Source organism: Asterias amurensis, chromosome 2 (assembly GCF_032118995.1).
Source record: "Asterias amurensis chromosome 2, ASM3211899v1".
Lineage (NCBI taxonomy): Eukaryota > Metazoa > Echinodermata > Asteroidea > Forcipulatida > Asteriidae > Asterias > Asterias amurensis.
Genome location: NC_092649.1, coordinates 3,854,023 through 3,880,115, shown reverse-complemented (window position 1 = coordinate 3,880,115; position 26,093 = coordinate 3,854,023). Strand labels below are relative to the sequence as shown.

General features: G+C 38.9%; 1 protein-coding gene across 5 annotated transcripts in view; it reads right to left on the bottom strand.

Moving 5' to 3' along the window:
* The window catches only part of LOC139951675 (uncharacterized), a 125,789-nt gene that overhangs the window by 58,639 nt on the left and 41,057 nt on the right, over positions 1-26,093 (bottom strand). For all 5 annotated transcript variants that reach the window (XM_071950668.1, XM_071950678.1, XM_071950687.1 and 2 more), the window contains exons 5-6: positions 18,382-18,461; positions 13,618-13,767 (exon numbers count right to left, since the gene is read on the bottom strand). In XM_071950668.1, coding sequence (XP_071806769.1) covers positions 13,618-13,767; positions 18,382-18,461 — 230 coding nt within the window. The remainder of the gene's footprint in view (positions 1-13,617; positions 13,768-18,381; positions 18,462-26,093) is intronic.

The following is a 26,093-nucleotide window of genomic DNA, read 5'->3' as shown; positions in this document are numbered from 1 at the left end:
TGAAGACAAATATAACTTGATTCCCAAACAAAAGGAGTTGAATTGTAAGAATAAGAAATCCTAAAGCAACCAACAAAGTCAAAATGCGTTACTCCACTCTTACGGAACTCCTTGCCTGGTGCATGTTTTTTCTCCATCCTACACAATTTAGACTTCAATTTCTACCATCAGCTCCCCAGCGGGTTATGTTATGTTCATCAGAAATGATGTCTTTTAAACCATTACCAAGACTAAGAGTGGCTTCTAGCCTTTAGAGGGTGGACAAGAACAAAATACTAGTTCATTGACAGAGGTCTTATAAATCCTTCAGCAATGTCAAATATTGACTTAAGAATTTAAAATATTAAAAAAACCAAACATTCTAACAAGTGATAAGCACTCCATTTCCACACAAGTTGAAGGACAACAGACTAAAGCGAAAGAAAAACCTGATGAAAGACCAAATAACCTCAGTCAAACCACAGCTCCTTGGTTAGACCAAACACAGAGAGTACTATTCACATTAAACTGTAACTTAATCTCGTGGCCAGAGACCAGGCAAGGACTGAGGGGGAACAAATTTACCCAACAACTGAAAGAAAGACCAGCCTTGTGTACTATTTTGTTGGTCAAGATCAAATGTTTGTTCCCGCCTGGTAATTAATAGTCAAACCACAGATAGCTGACACCTAGGAGTATTACTGAGTAAGTATTTGTGATGACAAATGACTCTCAAACAATGTTTTGGATTGCAGAGGGTTCCAAATTTCGCTTTCACTGGAGCCCCTTATCATTAAGATACTGTTGATGTGTAAAGAAATTGCTTTAAAGGTTAAGTATACGTTTGGTTTAAGGAACTGTTTTCGATTTGTTTCATTATTACAATAAGACTAACCTGTGATTATATATTAGCGAACGAATCATTTCAGAAGGCCAGTTTTCTCACTTGCTGTATCTCAACATGTGCATAAAATAACAAACCTGTGAAAATTTGAGCTCAATTGGTCGTCGAAGTTGCGAGAAAATAATGAAAGAAAAATTGCCCTTGTTGCAAAAGTTGTGTGCTTTGAGATGCTTGATTTTGAGACCTCCAAATCTCGTTCTGAGGTCTCAAAATCAAGCATCAAGTTCAAATATTTTAGTGAAAAATTACTTCTTTCTCAAAAACTACATTACTTCAGAGGGAGTTGTTTCTCACAATGTTTTATACTATCAACAGCTCTCCATTGTCGTTAACAAGTACGTTTTTATGGCAACAATTATTTTGAGTGATTAACGATAGTGTCCAATGTCTTTAAACACAGCATGAATAACACCGTCTAACCCATTAAAAACCCAACTCCAACCAAACATGATTATGTTATTCCAAAAAGCAAGACCCATGACCAAGCGTCCCACTTCATGTTAATCTTCATAATAACCCTAAGGGAAACCTGACCGAAATCTTTGCAGCATGAGGTCTCATTAAGGGGGGGGGGGTAGCAATATGGACGCAAGATACTGCTTGAATAAATCTACATCGCGCACACACAAGACTTAATTTATCATGTATGGCTACGCAAGAGTGTCATCATCAAGAAGACTACCGGACTATATTTTAAAGGCACAGGACACTATTGGTAATTACTCAAAATAGTTGTAAGCATCAAAACCGAGGTAATGAGTAAAGGGGAGAGGTTTGTAGTATAGAACATTGTGAGAAGGCTCCCTCTGAAGTGACGCAGTTTTCGAGAAAGAAGTCATTTTCAACAAATTTGATTTTGAGACCTCAGAATTAGATTTTTAGGTCTCAAAATCAAGCATCTGAAAGCACACAACTTCGATGACCAAATGAATTTTCACAGGTTTGTTATTTTGTGCAAATGTTGAGATACACCAAGCAATAGTGTCCAGTGCCTTTAAGGAGGTAGCATTATTTGCTCAGGCCGTGAATTCTAATGAACGATTCTTGGTACATGCAACAGGGCACAATTTCATGGGTTTGCTTTAACAAAGAGTTTTGTGCTTTAGGGTCGTAGGTTGATTTAAATTGTCGAGGTAATGGTGATTTATAGGCATAATTATCAAGAAATATCCCATAAAAGGCACCTGTGAAGGTTTTTAGCAAGAAATTTCTGCTTCAGCACATTGTATAATTTTTAGTTGAAGAAAGCCTGTATGTTATAAAAGTGGTAATGGTAGACAGCATCCTGTCAAACTATTTGATCTTAAGTACCACTGTACTGTGGATTAGAAACCACTAAAACGATTTCAAAAAAATTGAATCACCAAAGATTGCCTTCAGGTTATCTTTTGCAGATACAATTTTTGCTGTGTCTGTTTGTGAAAGCTGCGACTAAAGAATCAGTTGTAACCACCAGCAATCGACTTACTAATCATGGATGGATTTGGCATTCTTGATGAAAGACATTGACACATTTTTGTTACTGTTTTCTCAACAAGTAGACACTAATTTCAACTGAAACTTTCACGGGACACTTTTTGTTATATTATTCTTGATAATTTGGCGTATACGTCATAAACAACAGACACAGAGTCCAGCATTTTCCAGAAGACATTCAGAGCAACATAATCAGCTCCTCTCAGACACACCTCTACTCATATTTACATGGTGTCCCCGCAGGGCAGGCCTACCTTCATTTACCCGTCTCCACTATGCAGAGCTTCCAGTTTTACCATGAAGACTTTCTTTTGAAAAATCATTTATACATGTGTAGCCGAACGCCTTTCTTTTTCTTGCAATGTTTTATTTGTATACAAACTACCCTCTGACAGCTCAGGGTTTAATAATTCCACTCATTGTTATACTCAATTCAAGAAACTAAATATTTACAAACTGGCTTCCCCAAACACTGCATCTACAGGCAGGAAATGCATCATCTGGTTTTTCCTTAAAAAAATGTCAACAACAGGATATGAGGTTTTGAGCTTTGAGGTTTTGAGCGCAATGGAATGTATGACTTCACTTCTAAAGCATTTTCGTCATTGAACACGAAAAACCAGTTTCCATCGTAAATGAAAAAGCAGTTACAAAAAGAGGGGTGTGGTGTAGGTATGACCATCTATAGCAGGCAATACTTTCCAGAGACAGTCGAGAGGCAATCGCCTCAATGCCCCATTCCATTGCATTGCCCTTGATACCCCTTGGAAGTAATCAAACTGTCAAATGGAAGTATATATTTCTGTTAGTTTTTTATGGGAGTTGCCCTTCACTTTCAGGAAACACTTCCATTAACCTGTCTCCACATTTTAACTTGTTTCTTTTCTATCGTGAACACAAAGTAAATATTCAAACCTAATTTAAAATTTCTCTAAAAAAAATTCCCCAAAGCAATGTTACCTGTTCCTGCTAAAAATGCCATAGTACATAAAAACTTAAAACTTCAGTGATACAATAAATTTATCATCAGGCTTATATCCTGTGTAAAAAAAGGAGGAAAACGAACAAACCTCTCACTTCCACAGAGTCACAAACACATCCATTCCCCACTTGGCCTCAGCCGGATCACAGATTTAAGATTTAAGACACCCAGCAAGACTGCTCAAAAAAGTAACCAAGACTAGGATTCCCTCGTCTCTATCTCGAGATTACTGAGGATGCTCGTCTTCCACAGCATTCAGACTCACTCATTGTTTGCTTCTCTGAATGTCAAAGAGTGCCTCCAGTTAACCATTGCATCTTGAGCAAGCAGTCCCCGCAAGAAGATTCACTTTTCATTAAAGGGTTTCGATACTTTTTGTAGATCAAGTTCTTGGCCATGACAAGAATCCCTACTGAATGAATAAAGATGTTAATATAAATACCTGTAGAAAAAATTCTTTAATCGTCAGGTTTTTGAGAGAGAAAAAAAAAAAAATGAAAATCACAACCAATTATGCATGGAATACACCAAGTGAGGAAACTGGCCTTTTAAGCGCGAATGTGTCCAATTGGGTGATTTATCATCTTGAGAAATTAATTGAGGAGAGAATATCGTGGTCTTCCTCCACTAAAAACGGAGACTGCGGAAAATTTTCACTCATCAATCTTGACCCTTTGTGAATGTCACAGCATGGTTTAAGTTAAAGATTACCCATGGACAAACAACTTCCTTAAAACAGTCAACAATTAAATTGTCCACACCAAGGAGGTCAAAGTGTCTTCAGAAAGTCTTAATCATATTTAGAGGGGAGGGAGAGCGTGACGGTTTCCATTAAGCACACATCCCCCCCAGACCACTTCAAATTTCAATTTTGCTTGTGACTGCGTACTTGTGTCTCAGACTCAAACTTATATGTGAAATTTATTTTTGGAACTGTTTTTTTTTTTCCTCATTTTTCTCTGAGGAGAAGACCGCGACATATTGTCCCCACCACTAAACCATCTCCCTTTGAATCACATTTTCGTCAGCGACCTTATGTCTCCTATGTGACGGAAACCTCATGTTTTAATGTTCAAAGTCTGAATGGGTAGATGGGCATGACAGCTCTGGGAAACATCTTGGTGAAGTCTCTCACCCACCCACTCTCCCTAGTCTGTAAAGAGATCGTGAGAAATTTCATCAGAAATAGCCAGTGTCACCCTGTCAAACTGCAATTTCTCACCAGACTTTGTGTCTCAATGCTGGGTTGTTGCATGCATGTCCATCCAGCACTTCATTAAAGGCAGTGGACAGACACTATTGGTAATTACTCCAAAAAAATTAGCATAAAAACTTACTTGGTAACGAGTAATGGGGAGCTGTTAATAGTATAAAACATTGTGAGAAACTGCTCCCTCTGAAGTAACGTAGTTTTTCCACGACATTGATTTTGAGATCTCGGATTTCGATTTGAGGTCACAAAATCAAGCATCTGAAAGCACACAACTTCAGGTGACAAGGGTGTTTTTTCTTTCATTATCTCGCAAATTCAATGACCAATTGAGCTCAAATTTTCCAAAGAGCGCAAGAGGCAAGAATGGAGAGGACAAATTTATTCCCACAGTCTTCCTTGCGGGGTATGGTGCAAGATTGATTGATTTCTCTTTGCAGTTAAACATACATAGTACTCGGCCAATGTGTACATTGGCTCAAAAGGGGTGTTCTTGTTTTTGTAAAGTTAATTATTTCTCTTCGGGGTGCAACGTATAAAATACTCAGTCAGCATCTGACCACACGCACCAAGTAGTCCCCATTGTGCAGGGACGAGAGTCACTGCTGACAAAAAAGTCTGAAACTGCAGGATCCAGATCTTAGGAGATGCATTGAAATGATAGCAGTTCCACCTTTTAATAACCCCTTGGGTCATATGCCCCTATTTGAAACAACTGGATTTGGATGTGGCTCAGGCTAGCTTGGCAGCACAAGGCTTCAGACGAGAGAATGGAGCCTCGAGCCAAATCAAAAGCTGAAGTTTTGAAAGGGGCCATAGATTCCAAGTAGATTTTGTAAAGAGTATCAACAGGGAAGTAGATCCAAGAGAATAACTTGTTTTATACAGAGAAAAAAACCCATCATTTTTTGATAAAAGTCTGATTTTTCTCATCATTCACCCGATTGTGCAAACGCCTTTGGAGATCACTTGTTGAAATTTGAGCGCACTTTAAAAGTACCAGTGGATACAAGAGCTCAGGGTAAACAAAGAAGAGATGATTTTAATGAAGTCTTTTCCATTCACAGTTAGATAATTTCCCTCAGTGATTGCCGTTCGCACACTGTTGAATTCCAATTTCTCGTGGGACTTTGTGGCCCGGTTTGTTTGCCTTTACCAGGCACTTCATGTTCCAGTGATAATCGCTGTTGAGGTGGGGCAAATATTCTACGGTCGCTCCCTCCCTCATTACGCACTTCTTATTACGTTAACCCAGTTCTATCTGCGGCTGACTGTTTTGCCATTGGCTCTAAAACACTTTCCCACGCGTAATTTTCAAGAGTTTGGGTGGCGTAGTATTGATTCTAGCCGTTTGGGTTTTTCACAGAATCATCAAATCATATACTTTTTATAAGAGAATATCAGACACGTGTTATCAAAATTACACAATGCATGTGGTATGTCCTTTTGTGTAATGCGACTCACCCGCTTTTTACAAAGCTATAACATCCAGTACAAAGCCCACAACATTTCTAATCTAAAGCCTTGGGTGTCAAGTACAAATCAGTCTTTAAACTTAAATGGAAATAATATCTCACATAGAACTACTAGCACCAAGATCAAGAAATGACACAGAAAAGTGTAATGCGACTGACCATGAAATTGCTCATCATACAATACATAAATGTGTTGTGGCCAACAATTTGGTGCACTGGGCTCAAGTGATTGGATCACGGGTGTGGGTTCAAATCCTGGTCAGGACATTTATTATTATTATTATTATTAATTATGTGTAAGATGCCAGTAGAGAATTTTTATGAGGTATTTGCCCCGATGTTCCTGTCATGGTTGCCTGCAGATTACACCCACATGTACACATGTAAGCATATAGCTTGCTATGATGTAAGTAGCTATGGGTCTCATAATTCATAACATTGAAAACTTCTCCTTTTTAGAAGAAAAAAAAAACCCCATAATAAGTGCTTTGAGGCGTCCGGTAATATCATATAATGCAAGACCTGATTGTTATAACTGTTTCTATTATTAATATTTTCTATTCTGTCCGTATCTTTCAGGAAACTCTGGCTGGAAACGAAGCTTCCTCGTCACCAAACCCTAGCCCACCACTGCAATAACTCCCGCCAGCCCAGTACTCTCCAATCCAATCCTTCTACTTTATTATCCAGCCTTAAATTCTTCCACTTAATAATTCAACTTGACCATCTGCGGTCATGTTCCCTGTCATTTCTGTCTACCTCACCACATCATTACACAAAACGACAAAATTAACAGATGGTGCGCAAATTTGTCTGCAAGACTTACAAATAGCTGCAGGCATTTCTAAACTTTTTTTGTTGTTGTCTGTATTTTTTTTTTTGCATGTCGTGATTGCATTTGTAGAAACCTTTTCAGCTCAACACTGAGAAGGAAGAAACCCAGTCATTTCCAAGTGTGCTTTTTCATCACAGTTTTTCAGCTTCAACAACTCCAATCTTCCAGTAGGGGCTTTCACATTACGATTTTTTAACCTCCCCATGGCTTTCTGTGGCTTTCCACACAGCGTCATTTTTCTAATCAGCAATCCGTTGGATGCTCCACTTTTCTATTCTCGTTTTACCCCAGAGGGAAGTTTCTGGATCTCTTGGTGACCTTTGCATGTATCTACAAATGATCCCTGACCTTTTCCATCAGAGATTACTTTGTTCAAAGAGCAAATTTATAGGTGGTTGGTTTATGTTAATTCTGGTTACAGTATAGTGCACCTTAAGGGGATAGTCGAAATAGGGGCAGAAGTTTGGGTAAGATAACAACTGCTTTACACCGTTACTCACGTACGCCTCATTCACAAAATATAACACCCATGGCAACCGATTAAAATGCGTGTTGCGTATAAGTTAAATATCCTCACTTTCGAAGCACTTTATGGCTGATCTCTCAACTATATATCTGAAATTCTGCATGTTTAAATTCCTGGGCCCAATTTCATAAAGCCTGTAAGCACAATGTTGTATTGTCCAAGGCCCACACTTCGTGTATCACAACTTATATATAAAATAACAAACCTGTGAAAATTTAGGCTCAATCGGACATCGGAGTCGGGAGAAAATCACGGGAAAACCCACCCTTGTTTTCGCATGTTTCGCCGTGTCGTGACATGTGTTTACTATAAATCTGTAATTCTCGATGTCGAGAATTGGTAATTGTTTTAATGTTTTCTCAAAAAGTAAAGCATTTCATGGAATAATATTTCAAGAGAAGTATTTTACCATTACCTTCTGTAAACCCTGTAAGTTATTTGTAAATCGGTGAACTTTTATTTATTTTTTCTGTTCCGAAAGTGTATAATGGCTTTAAAGGAACAAATGACAACTACAAAATTCAAGACAGGACGAATTATTAGTGCACTCAATATCGGCAAGCTACACATATGACCTGATTCAAGCTGAGATAGCGTGAATGGTTAACCCAGAGCTAAGATGTCCCCCCTATGACCGTGCATCTACATCCTCTTTGCTTCCTCAGCTTCATACTCTGGATGTCTCTGTACAATAAATAATGAACACCCATCAAGGGTTGTACTCATTTGTCACTTCTTGCAAATGGCGCTCTGAGGCATAATTGGGCTGTTCATGGGAGTCGAGGGTCCACGCTGAAGGGGACAGACTGAAGCCTCACTCACATTGGACTTCGACATGGTGAAGTTACTGTGTTACGATATCAAGTCCATATTGCGAACAGTGGCACATATAAGCATAAGAGCTATAAGGTGTCTTTTCTCTATGATTTAACAATGCCTGGAATGCCATCTTTGAGATGGAGAAGCCATTTTCGCTTTGCAAAGGGCACTGCATTGGAAAAGTCCGTGGGAAACTTTTGAAGGGGCACAAGAACACTCAAACATAGGCTTACACACTAATGTTCTGCCATCCCCATCTTCCTACACTCCTTACATGTATGTATCCTTAACAGCAATTTCCCTTAACAGTGAATTGCTGGCCGAATTCTCTCCAAGTGGTCCAGCTGGCAAGTGCAGTGTTGATAAACATCCAGTCTAATATAAAGTATGGATGCGCGAAAAAGTTTGAGGACCAGTGAAATGACAAGCTAAACTGGTCCTGCTTGCTAGTCACTGATTAAAGTTATAGACAAATCCTGCTATTAAACCCTAACCCTAATCCTAATCCTAATCCTAACCCTAATCCAAACCCTAATCCCAAAACTCAACCCTAGTGTATAGATCACAAGGGGCTTTCACAGGATTGTCCAAAAACAAAGCAGTCACAAAACACAGCAGCAATGACATGTGCAGCTCAAAAAACACAACAACTATCCAAAATAAAACTGCACTGAGTTCTAATTCTAAAACACAAATTTAAAGTACATGTCAACATTATGATTATGCAAGACCTTTCTTCCTTTCCAGGATGAGTAACGACCTTAGTCAAGAAGCCTTTGATTTCAGACATTCATGACCATCATCAGCTCCCGAGGGATTTTTAACCTACTTTGTTAACCAAATGCCAGAGGGGTCTTAATCCCAACGTGAATGCATAATACTTCAACAGAGGCAGTGGCAGGATACCACACTAGGCATAACACATGAGAGAAAATGTAATTAATGTTTCATCACGGACTTGGCTTACAACCTTATACATGCTGATGAGGCAACATGAATAATAGGCATAGAGCTAACATGTAGATGTGTTTATTGACAATAATGTCGACTGCATTAAAGGAACACGTTGCCTTGGATCGGACGAGTTGGTCTAAAAAAAGCGCTTGAAACCGTTTGTTATGAAATGTATATGGTTTGAAAGATGTTTTAAAAGTAGAATATAATGATCCACACAAGTATCACTCAAAATTGCACGGTTTTCATTTTACGTCGCGAATTAACACGGTCGGCCATTTATGGGAGTCAACTTTTTGACTCCCATAAATGGCCGACCGTGTTAGTCGACGAGGTAAAACGAAAACCACGCAATTTCGAGGCATATTTGTGTAGAACATTGTATCCTACTTTTACAACATCTTTCTAACCATATCAATTTTATAACAAACGGTTACAAAGACCAACTCAACCGATCCAAGGCAACGTGTTCCTTTAAGCAAACAAGACTGGTATCAGACAATGAACTTGTGCACGTAATACACGTTAATGTGGTAGAATCTGCATCAAAAGGCCAAGTCCACGGTTATAGACAACTCAACTTTGTGAATCAAGCCCTGGTGCTATTTCATAGAACTTTTTAAAGGCACTGGACACTATTGGTAATTACTCAAAATAATTATTACCATAAAAACTTACTTGGTAACAAGCAATGGAGCTGTTGATAGTATAAAACATTGTGAGAAACGGTTCCCTCCGAAGTAACGTAGTTTTGAGAAAGAAGTATTTGAAAAGCACACAATTTGTGCGACAAGGGTGTTTTTCTTCCATTATTTCTCTTTTGTCCTTTAACAGGACACTTAACCAACACCAGTTCTTAATGTCCCCTTTTTCAAACCGCAAAACCACAAACTCTACATTTAGACCTCAGCACTTTGGGATATATCGGCTTTCGTTTTAATCACCTAAATATCTCATCAGAATCTCTTACAGCCTCCGTGATTTTGATGGACAGGAAATAAAAATCGGGTGAACGTGTCAATTTTCATCATGCCTTAATGGGTGGGAGGGCAGCTGTGACATGATCAAATCCAGGCCTGAAAATGTGCTCAAACCCTTTTAGGCTTACAGTGTGAGAGACCTCTTGTTTTTATCACAATGGTCTTTGAATGTGATAAATAGTGCAAAGAAAGGGCCATGCGGAGGTGGTTGAGAAGTCAGATGAAGATAAAGATGTGCTGTATGAGCGTTAACATCGGTGGATATTGGTAATGAACAAAAGAATTCCATGCACACACAGCTAGACTGGAAGTACAACTTTAACTTGAATGTACAGAAAATGGGAACATTGTTCCATTGTTTAACATGTGCAGTGCGTAATAACATGTCCTCATTCAGAAATAGTTGTGATAGTGATATATTGGAATTGTTTCCCTTAGTTTTGCAGATTCACTGAAAATGTACTGATTCGTGTACTGTTTTTGTTGTTGCATAAAAGCGCTGTGATACATGTAATACCCAGTGTAAGAGCGCTCTATAAATGCCCACAATCATTACCACGTTTGTGTATCTCAGTGAAAAGAAGTTCTTACAAATGTACTGTACGTGAAACTCGGGTTTTTTCCACAGTGAAAACAGTGACTCATGTCAGCTGTACACAAAGTGATTTTTGTTGTTTGCAAAGAAAGAGTCAGCATTTCATGCTCCATAAGTAGGCCAAACATTCAGGCATATCTACATTAATTAATCATACCACAGGTGTTTGTGCCGAAGCACACAAGCAAACCAGTGGGGTCGTTGTGTCGTGGCCAAGTGGATAAAAGCACCGAACTCAAGCTCTGATGCTTCTGTTCAGCAGAGAGTGGGTTCGAATCTCGGTCATGACACTTGTGTCCCTGAGCAAGACACTTAACTAATTGCTTCTCTCCACCCAGGGGTAAATGGGTACCTGTGAGGGCAGAGTGGGTTCTTGTGATTGGTTTAGCCGAGTAGCGCACATATTGCGCACAGGCTGTATAATCCCCAGGGAGCTGAGATGGTTTAAGGAATGATTCAGGGCCTAGTGACCAGTGGAAATAATGTTGGAAGCGCTTTGAGACACCTCTCGTGCGTGAAAAGCGTTATATAAAAACAGTCTATTATTATTATTTTAAAGTGATACTCTTTTTTAGTCACTCGGTCATAATTTCTCTCAGTATCATTTTGAAAGGGAGCAGTATTCAAATTCCCTCTCATCGTCACTTTCTGTAATGTTTCAAGCCTTCATCCGTCACGGCAACGAGAGATGGTGTCATTAGTATTGGACAACGTGTGCATGACCCACGTTCTGCCTGTCCGCACACAGAGAGGCAAGGTCTCTCAAGCGGAACTCTTGAGAAATTTCCCAGGTGAAGAGGCAAGAAAATATGTCTCTTGTGGCGTTACGCACGTTTCACTATCAAAACAGAAAATCCCGTGAAGTGGGAGCAAAAAAAGGAAAGATAATGCAGAGCTGCCAACTAACTCTACCTGATTCTGCAGAAACATGTAGTTCCCTGAAAATATACCAATCTTTCTTTTCTCCTGAAGACGAGTCAAAGTGTACTGTTTGAAACATCGAGACCACATCAACTCTTTTCAGAGTTCGGCTCTTTTCAGAGCCAACACTCCCAATAAAGAGATTTACTCATGGTTGTACCTGCAAGTTTACTATTTATTTACAGTTTCTTCCAATCCTTTCATGTCCTGACGAACAAGTTTGAAAATCTTAAAGAGTGAGCTCAAATTTTCACAGGTTTGTTATTTTATGCATATGTTAAGATACAGCAAGTGAGAAGACTGGTCTTTGACAATTACCAATAGTGTCCAGTGTCTTTAACAAGCTTGGGCGATATCACGATATTATCGAATATCGCGATATTAATTTGGAAACAATTTCGATAACAGATGGATTTGGTTTTAACCGAAATATCGATATATCGCGATACATCGCGATATATCGCGATAATCACGATATATCGCGATATCGATTAAATGTTGCGATGTATTTGCTAGCTGAGACATCTTGCACCCCATATGTTTGGAGTAAAACCAAAAGAATAGGTCATTAGAACACCTCTCCTATGCTATGACTGTCTCTTCTACAACTTTCACTTGGAGTTTGAAGACTGATGATGTCAAATTTAATTAATCGCGATTATATCGAATATCGCGATATATTGTCGGCGATATATCGTGAATAAAATAAATCGATATCGCCCAAGCTTAGTCTTTAATGTCCCAACTGAAGGACAAAGAGATTAAAGCACCTTGCTCTTAAGGACAAAATTGGCACAACTGGGACTGGAGTTCACACTCTACTTATCAACTCTACTGATCAGAAACACCAGAGTACATGTACTAAGTGCTCTTAACTGCTCAGCCATCGCATGCAAAACAAAACATCAACTTCTCAAATGTAGGCATTTACTCATGGTTGATTGTAAGTAATATAGGACATAAAGTGTTTTGACCTGGGCCAGGATTATAATACACACTGTAGAGAAAATTTACATTGTGTAACCTCCCAGAGTTTAAGACTAACTCCCTAGGAATGGGTCACAACGACATGACATTGATGATTTAACAAATCATCACAAGGCCTTTGTCCTTGAAATGGTTATGAAACTCAAAAACATTGTCAGAAGAATCAGGGGGGGGGGTGGTCCTACACAGCTAGTTTCAGATTGCAGGAGTGTCACACGACTCCGCCTGACTCATTCATGAAATCCTAAAATGACTCTACCTCCAAGGACCCACGAGGGTCACCCACGATGATCCGCCAACCCCCAAACCATGTCTGACGTCAGACCCTACGCAATAGGCACAGCATCAGGTGGATCCAATTCCAGACCAGGTACACCGTCTCACATGGCGCTATGTCTGCATTTCTCAGGAAACAGAATCATCCGATCCAGAAATAAAACACTGAGCAACGTTTCATATATTTGTTCTTCTGACGTCCCGGGGATCAGCAGGGACGCATTATGAATTTTTATACTTGGGAGGGCCCTGGGTGTTTTACTTTAATCTTCTTTCCCTTCCATATTGCTATTTCTCCAGACAGACGCAAGTAAGAGCTGCCTCGGTCCCTTGTTTTCAGCTCCGAGCAATTTACCATATTTGGAGGATAAGCGACGAGTGAAAGTTCAGATGATTTTTTTATTTGATTTTTTGTTCTTCAAGACAGAACCAGACTAAGTGTTATTACTACTGTCGTTGTATATTGATTTTATGATTCATGCCTAAAGTGCTGATGTAGGGAAATAGTGGATGGGTATTGGAAACAGATGACGACACACCCACACGAAGGGAGGGTTAAATGGGTGTGGTTTCTTAGATTGGAGTTCACTAATGATATGTTTTGTTCATGCGCTCCTTAAAATGGTTTAAATAAACACATTATCAACTACATTGTACATTTGTTGATTTTGAGGATCGAATCGTATTGTTGTACTCACCAGATAATAGCCTGCCCTCTACTGAGCCCTCCGAGCTGTTTATAGTAGAATATAATCTTCTCTTCGCAGTAAGGCAACGATGGATGCTCCCTCAACGTGCTCTGAGGTAGTACTGGTAAAGTCTTTAAGTCATTCCTAGATTTGGGATCACTGAATAGGGACAAAAATAACAAGAAAATCAGAAATAATTCAGCTCTCAGTGTTAAAGGCAGTGGACACTATCGGTAATTACTCAAAATAATTATTGTCGTAAAACCTTTCGTAACACCTAGGAGATAAAAAAACTTAAGGCTAGTCCTAAGTTAGGACAAGTAACTCTTCCTAACTCGAGATAAGCCTAGTCTTAACTCTTTGTGAAAGCCACCCCAGGGCTACAGAGAGCCTCACCAATAAGCAGTAACCTTATATGTATACAGTTATTTTAAAGAGCCAATGGTGAGACATTTTAACATTTCGATCAGCACGCTCTTTTCATGTCCGGTTGTTTTACATCTGTCAATTTCTTCGCTGAAAATCGGTCAAACACACACAAACTGTGTGAGTGGGGAGCAAGCTCAACTTGTTCACAAACCAGCGCCATTTGCTAAAAGCAAATAGCAGAGGTTAAACTTCGGCGAGAAGTTAGTGCAGGTTCATACTTCCTGCGAATGCGAATGCAAAGCGAATTTTGACATTATATGACTGTTTTCGCAGCAAATGTTTCGCTGGAGTTGAATACAGTTGCGAATTCTTCAGTGTGAATTTGTGACGTCAAAATTTGTATCGCATTCGCATTTTCTTAAACCTTCTTAACCTGTTTATCTTAAATTGTTCTCTATTTTTTATCAACTTGCTTAAATTTGTAACCTCTGTAAAGCGCCTCGGAACCATATATAAAAAACAGTTTTATTTTTAATTTTTATTTGCTGGAAGTATGAATCGGGCTTCACTCTTGCCTCAGAGACGACTGAAGGCTGGGAAGATTCTACCGAGTTGACCTTTTTAGTAGAGGTGTAAACAAAAAGTGGCGCAATCTCATAAGATGAGATAGAGATCCTCCTACAGTCTTTCATACTCTGTATCCCATCCTTAGCCTCCGGCTGCAGCAGGTGGTCGCGACCTCATCTTGAACAGAAACCAATGACCAATCAACTCATGATGAGGGCCTACAACTTGGCGAATAATGATCGGGATCGGTGTGTCTAAGAATGTCACTGAGATACGATCTGCCACACGGCCAACTGCCACCGCTCTGCGTCTCAGTTATCAAGGTGTAAAAGCATCACTGGATAGCTTCATTGGTGTACTGCGACCATCGTTCCCAAGTTGGAATGTTGCTCAGATCAAGTTTATCATTCATGACTTTAACATAAAGGGCATGCAATTCAGTGATGTCGATCAGAGTGGAGCGTCTAAAAATGTCACTGAGATACGCACTACCACATGGCCAACTGCCAACACTCTATGTCTCAGTTATCTAAAGTGTACGATCATTACAGGGTTGCCAAGCATGGAATTACACAGAGGTCACAGAGGCCTTGGTGCCCCTTCACTGGAAGTTACCCAGAGACTTTAAAGGTTCTAAACACTATTGGTAATTGTCAAAGACTAGTCTTATCACTTGGTGGTATATCAACATATGCATAAAATAACAAACCTGTGAAAATTTGAGCTCAATTGGTAGTCAAAGTTGCGAGATAATAATGAAAGGAAAAAACACCTTGTCACACGAAGTTGTGTGCTTTCAGATGCTTGATTTCAAGACCTCAAATTCTAAATCTGAGGTCTCGAAATCAAATTCGCGGAAAATTATATCTTTCTCGAAAACTATGTTACTTCAGAGGGAGCCGTTTCTCACAATGTTTTATACTATCACCTTCTCCCCATTACTTATTACCAAGTAAGGTTTTATGATAATAATTATTTTGAGTGATTACCAATAGTGTCCACTGCCTTTAAGATTTGATAATGGAAGCGCCCTTTGAAAATGAACCTGCCCTCTCAACAATGAAATTCTAGGCCTGGATTGCTTCTATCGTTCCCAAATTGGAATGTTGCCCAGATGAAGTTTATCACTCATGTCCATTTACAACTCTTATAAGAAGTATGAGTTAGAACTTTGTTGGGGTGGAAATCCATGTAGGACAATGTGACCCATGTGTTGATGTTACTGCCAATAAAGATAATATTGCTTACGAAATTATAAACCCTGTGCATTCCGGGGCATTTTATGGCAGGCAAGATACTACACTGATCGCAAAAGGTTTTTTTACAACCTTAATTGCCACATAAAATCACGAAATATAAAATATAAATCTCATCTGAACAAGTTTTGAGATGTGCTTCTTTTCTTAATATCAAAAATTTTACAAATCTAGCATGCATGAAGGCAGGCCCAGACCCTGTAGGTGTATGTGAACATGTGTCATCATATAAGCTACATACGTACATAATGCTACCAATACAGCAACATATTCTTAAGCCTTAAAAAAAAAACCCCAGATAATCCTTTCGCAGAATAACTGCCAGAAGAAATTTCCACCCTCTTCACAGCCAACTTTATTAACAGCTGACACTGAAGTACACAAACTGTACTTCTTAAAATCCCAACCCAACCCATGCATACATCAAATCCCTAATAATAATCCCTCTCTTAAATCTAATAATCCTCAAGATGTAGCGTATCCCCCTGGTCTTCTTCTTAATGCAAGTCTTAAACAAAGTCTTGGGATCCTCCAATCCCTCTTATCTATGCTCTCTAAGCCGAGAGAGTGAAGGGAAATTTTTCACTGTGTCACATCCTGGGCCCAACCTCATAAAGCTGCTAAGCAGAAAATACTGCTTGAGAAATTTCTTTGCTGACAAAAAAACGAGTAGGGCACCAGTCACAACAATGTAAACTTAATGAAATTTTGGCTGGTAACCTGCTTCTGTTAAGCAATACTTTACTGTGCTTACAGACTTTATGAAAGTGGCCCCTGGTATGGTGCCTTAGTGACAGATGGGAGTTACCCCTCGTCTTAACCTGTCCAAGTCACTTACCCCTAATGTCACCAAGAGGGGCAAGTTTTTACCCCCTAAGAACAAGACTTTGTCCGCTAACATCCTCAAATCCTTCCCCCTTCTTAAAAGCCATTTTCTCAAGGAGCAGCTAAAAAAACATGGCTACTGGTAGTCGACAATTACCAATGTTTTACACATGAGTAGGATTTGAAACTTTGCATGGTGGGAATACGATATGGAAAGGTTTGCAGTAACACCGTGTAATGGCTATCTCTGAATGAGTTGGGGTGGTTCTGAAAAGAACCTTTGGTTTCAACTCGCCGTTTTGATTAGTATGCTTTGATCGTCTTCTGAAGAAAGCAGAGGACGATCAAAGCATACTGATCAAAAGGTCGAGGTGAGACCAACAGCTCTTTCCAGAACAACCCAAACTCATTTTAGTCATTACATGGTGTTAAGCCTGGATCATACTTCCTGCAAATGCGAATTTGACGTGAATTTGACATCCCAACTATCCTTTCACAGCGATATTCGCAAGTAAGTTGCATAGAGTTGAACTGCTGCGAATTATTCGGTGCGAATTTGTGAAGTCAACATTCGCTTCGCATTCACAGGAAGTATGAACCGGGCTTTACCGCAAACCTTTCCACACCGTAATACACACGCTTCTAAAGTCCACTCACTTCAATTCTGGGTATTCATACCATGATGCCTTGCAGTCCAGTCTCCGACTCTACACTCTTGATATTGACGGAGGCTGATGCATTAGCTTAATCATGTTCTCCCCTCATGTTATTAAATAGGCAGAGAAAATGCATCGCTCCCCCAGTGAATTAGCAAAATGCAGTTTGTTCTCTCGAACTCATTACGTCGGCTTTTAAAAAGCATTAGACGAGCAGTGCTAAAAGCAGTAGACAAGCAGTGCCGTGCGTCCATACCTCACAATGTCAAGTCATAAATATTCCGTTGATGTTAAGCAAAGTGTACTCTCAGTCTTTCTTATTTTCTAAATATGATTAGTGAAATTATAATTTCAAAGCTTGTTCGATGTAACACTGAAACAGCTTTTAAAGGTATCATACCGAGTTGGTAGGAATAGAAAAATATAATGTGTTTTTACTCTTACATTAATTGATGTGTAGTAAGCACTGTGTATTCAGTACCCCCCTCCCCCCACACCACCGAGAATCCCATCGAGTGATTTGCCTGTGGATTTTTTTGACAGAAATCGGGGAAAGTTCTGCGTATAGGTTGTAGTTCTTAATACACATCAGCCATTTTCTTCTTATAGAAAGGTTTACGGTAACACCATGTAATGACTATATCTAATGAGTTGGGGTGGTTGTGAAAAGAACTGTTGGTTTCAGCTCGACGTTTCGATCAGTATGCTCTGATCGTCTTCCGTTTCGATCAGTATGCTCTGATCGTCTTCTCCAGAAGATGATCAGAGCATAGTGATCGAAACGTCGAGCTGAAACCAACGGTTCTTTTCAGAACCACCCCAACTCATTAGAGGTAGTCATTACATGGTGTTACAGCAAACCTTTGTATATCGTATTTCCACCATGCAAAGTTTCAAATTTTACTAATTTTCTTCTTCTTTCATTTAGTAACATGTAGAACTGTCACCTGCGTTTGGCATTTAAGATTTAGGTTCCTTTTTCAAAAGGACTGTGTTGTTGAAAACAATTTAGTCATGTGTGAATCTCTTCACAGAGCGTAACCACCCCTGCATTTCTCCCTTAAGACAACAACCTTACAAAAAAACAAAAAAAATCTTACCTGACAAAGTCGCCTTCCGTTGCTTGCAGTACGTACGCAGCCAACTCAAATACAGTCTCGCTGTCAACCTCGATGTCACCCTGGATGGAACAAAGACAGAAGAGACCGAGACCAGACCGGTTACTTAAACATGGACTCAGAAACATGAGAGGTGGCGTCATGGGAGAAAAAAAAAAACAGCGCTCCTGGCTGGATTACTGCATCATGGTCAGTATTCCGATTTATAAAAATACTTGAAATTAGAATCGAACAAGTTAAAATGAGGGGGGATCTAAAGAGACTGAAGAGGATAAGGGAAGGGGATTTAAAAGTCACAAGCAATCAACACGTTCTTTAAAGGGTTTGGGTACTTTTTGTGCAACAACACAAACCTCCAGAGATTCACATTAAACTAACACAGTTTAAAGGCAGTGGACACTATTGGTAATTACTCAAAATAATTATTAACATAAAACCTTTCTTGATTTCTAGCAATGGGGAGAGGTTTTCACTTTTCTTCTTCTTAAAAACTTGAAGACTAATGAAGCAGATAAATTACATTACAAATACATCTTATTATTTTTTAATATTTATTGTTTTAATGATCACATTTGGTGGATCTTATTTTTCACCTTTTCATGATTTTACTTTTCATGGTTTAATGTGATAGTTTTTCTTATTATAAAGTGCCTGGGAGCATTTTTAAAATGGATTTGGCGCTATATAAATGTGTTTTATTATTTATTATTAATATTATCTTCATTCGCAGTGGGTAGGGATTCATGTCATGGCCCAAAAACTTGATCTACAAAAGGTACCACAACTCTTTAAAGCCATTGGACACTTTCGGTACAGAAAAAAAAGTTCAGGTAGTGGTGAAAGACTTCTCTTGAAATATTGTTCCGTGAAATGCTTTACTTTTTGAGAAAACATTAAAACAATATCAATTCTCGATAGCGAGAATTACGGATTTATTTTAAACACATGTCATGATAGGGCCAAACGCGCGGAAACAAGAGTGGGTTTTCCCGTTATTTTCTCCCGACTCCAATGACCGATTGAGCCTAAATTTTCACAGGTTTGTTATTTTATATAAGTTGTGATACACGAAGTGTGGGACTTGGACAATAACCTGTTTACCGAAAGTGTATAATGGCTTTAAGTCGTGACTCTTGATGAGCTCTAGTCGCAGACTCAATGAGCCTGTGGGTGGATTGTTTGCTAACAATTTCAAAGCTCCGCAAATCAACAGCAATTCTTTCTTCTTCTCCCTCCCCCCCCCAACCCCCCGAAAGCACGAGAAATAAAAGAAAACAAGACAGGCTTGTGTATGTGTAGGTTCAATGGTAAACCAAAAAAACTATATCAAATTTCCGCCCACTCCTGGACAAAGTCCTGCCATGATTTTCCTGCTGGGGGAAGTCATTTTAAAGACACAATAACATCCCTTGCACTATGTTTAGAGTCTTAAGAAGGTCTAAGCAAACAAGGTTCTGTTTTTAAGACGGAAATGGGGGAGGGAAAGGTTATTAAGGTGTTTACAGGGTGAAGGAAGGAATTTTGGTTGGCTGGAGGAGGGGAGCCATTTTGTTGACGGACATTGTTTTCCTTGTTCCAGATTTCTCCATGTTCACATCGGAAGCATCTTGAACCGGTGGACTACAGTTCATTGAAGAGCATAAACCTCTCTCATGTTATATAGAGTAGAATCATGCATACAGAATGAACAAGATTGTCCTTCAGTACAAAGCAAGCAATATTTACAAACGCTTTAACTCTTGTCCAATTCCCTTGAACGTTTTCAACGTTAGTTTACTGCCCTCTATCTTCTCATAACAATACCCACATTTCACCACATACCCACCTACATGTAGACATGTACACTGATACCATACACTCTCACAGCATGATAAAAATGTCTCAAGATTCTCCCCAAAATAGATGTGGTTAACCTCAAGAAAGCCACAACGGTAAACCAGTGCCTGCTAATTTAGGACTCTAGATCATGTGTAGTCAACAACGCTGTATATAAATAAAAAGACATTAAGTACAAAGGAACAACACAAATTTAACTTAGAGAGGTTTGAGGTAACACCATGTGAATATCTCTTTTTGAGTAGTGTTTGTTCAGAAAAGAACTGGTGGTTAACGACTCAACGTTTCAATCAGTATGCTCTGATCGTCTTCAGGAAAATGATGGACTCCATTGTAAACAGAAGGTTTACTCAGAGCTGTGTGTTTGAGTTCAAAAACTCTCAACACAACACAGCACCTACTGGCCAGACAACAACTCTTGGCGTTGTGTTGTGATGATGATCAACCACTCTATGTATGACCATAACTTTAAAATCACTTGGCTCGTTTTTTGTTTTTTTTGGCCAAATATTGTCTAGTGAATGACAAAGAATTTCTTTCCAACACGGCAATCGGCATTGACAGTATTTCCTTTTAATACACGGATATCATTAACCAAATCCTGCGACAATAGGCATTCATCTGGAAAGACAGCTTCCTTTTTCCGTTTAGAGGAAGTTTGATAACATTATCAATTGTAAAAATAAACTTAAGGTCGACGTTACGCTGCAGGATCGCTTATGTTACAAAATGTCTTCATACTGTATTTATTTAAACAGTTCATCTGATAGTCAGCTGCACTTTCCGTCGTGCATAATGTTAGTATGTGCACGTAACGTTTTTTTAGTTTATACGTATCCACTGCAGGTACAAATGATTTGACTGCGAATCTCCATGTGAAATGAAGGCAGGGTAAAATCTGCATCCGTAAGGGTCCTGACATACATGTGTGCTCAAGGCAGGTACAGTTTATGTATCGGACATAAATGACCAGCCTTGAAGTGTGACGTCAAAGTGTTCAAGCTACCTTGCAATGAGTCTAGCAACCAGACCTCTGTCATAACAATCCAATTGGATTTGTCGGCTCCCAGGGGGTTACTTCCTAAAGTCATGGAAGGCCAACCCAAGCTCTCACCTGTACCCCCTTAATTAGCAACGAAAGGCAACAGTTCCTCGTGTATTGTTGACACAGTACACAAGACCAGCGGGGTGTAGTTATGGAGCTTCGTCATATACTCACTACGACCATGGAGGTAGAATCTAACAACTTTCTCCATGTACAATGTACACATTATTATACACAATGGTGTGTGTATAAAAACTACAAGTGCATGTCCAACCAAAGAGCTAAATCCCTAGTCTATCATTCAATCAACGAAAGAACCTTCAAACATTTATGCCAATGAATGAATGGGGTTTAGATTCTAGAAAGAGATGAAAAAAAGAGAAAAGACTTTTCTTTAAAGGCAGTGGACACTATTGGTAATTACTCAAAATATTTATTAGCATAAAACCTTTCTTGGTGACAAGTAATGGGGAAAGGTTGGTGGTATAAAACATTGTGAGAAACGGCTACCAATAGTGTCCAGTGTCTTGAAGGTAAATTTCACTTAAAGCCATTGGACCCTTTCGGTACAGAAAAAAAAAAAAAGTTCACAGATTTACAAATATTTTACAGGGTTTACAGAAGGTAATGGTGAAAGACTTCTCTTGAAATATTAGTCCATGAAATGCTTTACTTTTTGAGAAAACGGTAAAACAATATAAATTCTCGTTAACGAGAATTACAGATTTGTTATAAACACATGTCATGACACGGCGAAACGCACGAAAACAGGAGTGGGTTTTCCCGTTATTTTCTCCCGACTCCGATGTCCGATTGAGCCTAAATATCCACAGGATTGTTATTTTATATATAAGTTGTGATACACGAAGTGTGGGACTTAGACAATACTGTTTACCGAAAGTGTATAATGGCTTTAAGATCATAACAATAAAACTTTCACATGTACATAGTTATACATAGTATACACAATGGCATGTAAAAAAAACTACAAGTACATGTCCAATCATAGAGCTTGTCCCTAACTCTATCATTCAATCAACGAAAGGACCTTGAAACATTTATGCCAATGAATGGGGTTAAGAAAGCGATGAAAAAAGTAAGATTTTTCTTCAAGGTGAATTGTACTAGAAATCCTCAAAGAATGGAGGGGATCCATTGTTAAGGGTCTTGTTGACATTACACTTCCAGCTAGAGTGTTTGTATTGTGTGAATTTAGTTTTAAAGTTGCATGGCCCTTAATTTTCTTTAAAGAGTGTTTTCTCTCCTGAACGAATTTTGACAGATCTACCATTCCTTGCTCTATGCTTCTACCTCCATGCTCTATGGATCTACTATGCTGTTTCAAAACGAAGAACATATAATGCCACGGACTATGGACAAACTAAATGCAATAAAGCAATATGTAAAATATGTAATAAATTAAAAGTGTATGGCTAATATAATACATGGAATAATGTTAGGATTTTATCAACAATTCATGTTTTTTAAGAAACTACTGAGCTTATATTTAAGCATTGTTGTTTACTGTACAATACTAAAATGGAAGCTTGTAAACTTCTGGAATCTAAAAAGATAAACTATTTAAAAACTTAAATCAAGATTTTCCGGATCAAATAAGTTGAAAACCAGACCTAACACTTTTAAATAACAACAAAACTAGTTCTAAAATAGAAGGACTGCACCTTTTGCATAAAATACAAAGGGTTAGTGGGTTTTTTTCCGAAAGGTAAACTCATGTACACATTCTGACTGTACATGTACATGTACATTGGCAATTTTCAAAGGACTGTCCATCTGTTAGTTGTTAAAAAAAAACACCAAACTAAAAAACAACAAAACCCTTAATCAATACATGTACTTTTCTCTTGGGGTCTCTGTCATTGTACATCTGCACAGAACATGACTGCGTAGGCGTACAGTGTACTTATAGCTATGCTAAAGTTGACTGACCTCAGCAAAAACAACAAAGCTGTCATCAACAGTTCTGACTCTTGGTACTTTCAAAGCCATTGTGGTTTTTCATGGGGGGGGGGGCTATGACCAAACTGTTTATAAACAGGTACATTTACATGTAGTTGAATGGTGTCTGACTCGGTGACGATGGTGACTGACATGACTAGTGACTAGTAGGAAAACTATTTTTCGATTCTGTAACTTGGAGATCTATGCTGGGAGTTCCTGCTGGTTTACAAATTGTGAGACGTCATTTCACTATGGGGGTAGGCCTATAGCCCACTTTACACAGTGGTCTGGGTCTGATGATGAACCCATAGGAAATGTTTTGAAACAATTTTCTTTTAAGGATTTTCTCAAGAAATAGTTGAGTTGTAGATTTCCCTGTCCAATTGTTTTGGACAGACTCAAGTTCTTTTAACAAAATATGTCCACTGGTGTCAAGGAAATTGCTTCTAAAGCATGCACACAATATAAGCAATTGTTAAAACAACAGTATCCACATTTGATGTGATATGACTTAAATACATGAAATATTTAAGCTGTTTAAAAAAAAAGATGCGCAAGTCTCCCAACCCTCGACTCATTTTGGTAACTGCAGTCTCACGCTCTTCAATGGCATCATTATTGACCACAAACTTTACAACATTGTTGTCCATCAATGAGACCATGTACAACAGCAAAAAAATTCTTTGCTTCAAAAAATTCTTCCCTTTTCCTTATTCATTTATCCACAGATTTAAACAAAAAATGTCAATTGGAACCAGCAGCCTCGGCTTACAGTTAAATTCCTGACTGCATAATGATTATTTTCTTTCCATAAATCTTTTCTAATATCCAAACACTTTTGAAAACATTCTCTTCTTGTATTTTTTATAGTGTCAAAACAGCTGCTTGGAAAAAATCTGATATTCATGAAAAGCTCTGACGGAAGGTCGTTATTTTCGACAAAAACATCGGCCCCCGTCCAAGATAAACACTCTCTTCAAATTGACACATCTTTCCTACTCCCTTCTGGCTTGCCATTAAGGACGGATTTCAAAGCCGGACAATGTTGAGTCGTACACAACAAAATGTATCAAACCTGCGTTCAACTGTTTGGTCAATCCTCGCAAACGTCTGATTCACGGTTGCGTTGTTTACTCTCACAACAATCAGGTGGCTGAGTAAAGCGTCTCCTGACCCCCCCCCCCCCCTCACATTCACTAGCTCTTTTCTATTCTCCTAATAAGTTCCATTTCGGGACAAAAGGAGCACATATTTGAAAAGGTCTCCAATGTTTAGTGGAATCAGTTTTGCATTCACACCTTGAGAGTATTTGAACTGTTTGGAAAAACCCATAATGCATATATTCTGCCCAACACGTTTCGGTAACTGCACTTTCAAGTGTCTAGAAATTGTAGTGCTACTTCGCAAGTTTTCAATACTTTATGACAACATGGGGTTCTTTTATTCTTACATATTCCAGTACACATTTCCCACCCCATCTACATGTATGATTTCTTTACTTTCCCACTGTTGTGTGTGTCTTTAACACTACAATTGAAATGGGAGCCTGAGAAACGAAAAATGAAGATCACACGGCCACAGTTTTTAGAATAGGAAGGCGGACTGGGAGGGTGCTATTGCGACAGGTCTGTTTTTTGTTGTTGATGTTGTTGTTGTTGTTGGGTTATTTTATTTATTTATTTATTTATTTTTGGGGGGGGGGGGTGCTCGCCAAAACAAAATTAACAATTAACGTTTCCGTATTGACTAACTTACTACTTAAATAAATAGTGAAGGAAAGGGTTAAAACAAGAAACAAACCAAGGACGCCCTCTGTTTGTGAAAAAAACTCCCCAATATTATTTATAAAGTCAACAGTCAGACCCACTAACACACTTTTCCGTTGTCTCGTCTCCTGCCCAACACTGTCAACCGAACAAATCTTTGCCTCCTCTCTGCATAACTCCAGCGACCTTCCCCCTGGGTTTCCTTACAGGGTTTCCTTAAAGGGTTTGGGTACTTACAAAACAAAAATGCAACATACTTACACTAAACTTACACGGTTTAAAGATAATAAGGGTAGAAAGCTTCCTCTTAAAATATAACTTGCTGACTGTGCTGTAGTTTTTGAGAAACAAGTTAAATAATTTCACAAAAATACTTGTGGTCTCATGAGACATAAATTATTTTAGAATGTACAATGGATTTACGAGATTCTCCTGAAAACATTGCTCTGTGATTTTCACTTTTTCTTCTCAAAAACCTGGCGAATAATGAAGCTGAAACTTCTACTGGTCAAAAAATAATCATCTTCATGCAAAGTGAGTAATAATAGTAATAATAATAATAATAATAATAATAATAATATCGAAGTCTTATATAGCGCACGTATCTACCAAACAAGGTACTCAAGGCGCTGAGTATATACAAACTTTCAGAAAGATAGGTAAGGGAGCGTCTCAAAAGTCGGAACGGTAGGAACGTTCTTTTTGGATCGCAAGAGTATCCCCGCCGCTTTACTTGGACCGCCAGAGCGATCTTTTGGATCGTTCCAAATGCGTGACCGCGCCCAGTCTCATGTTAGAACGTTCCTAATGTCATGATGTTGCGATCCTGCGGGCATATGCCCGCAGGAACGTTCTTTTGCGCTAGGAATGTGCCCGACTTTTGAGACGCTCCCTAATTGCAGTGATGAATTCTGAGACCATGCCATGGCAAAAAAAAACCCTGATTTATTACAAAAGGTATCAAAACCCTTTAAACACTAATAACTCATGACCTTTTCCATTTATCCCCCGACACAGAATTCATGAAACGGCGCCTGATACTTGAGCCTCGTGTTTCAACCGTGGTCCAACCTCCCAAATGTCGC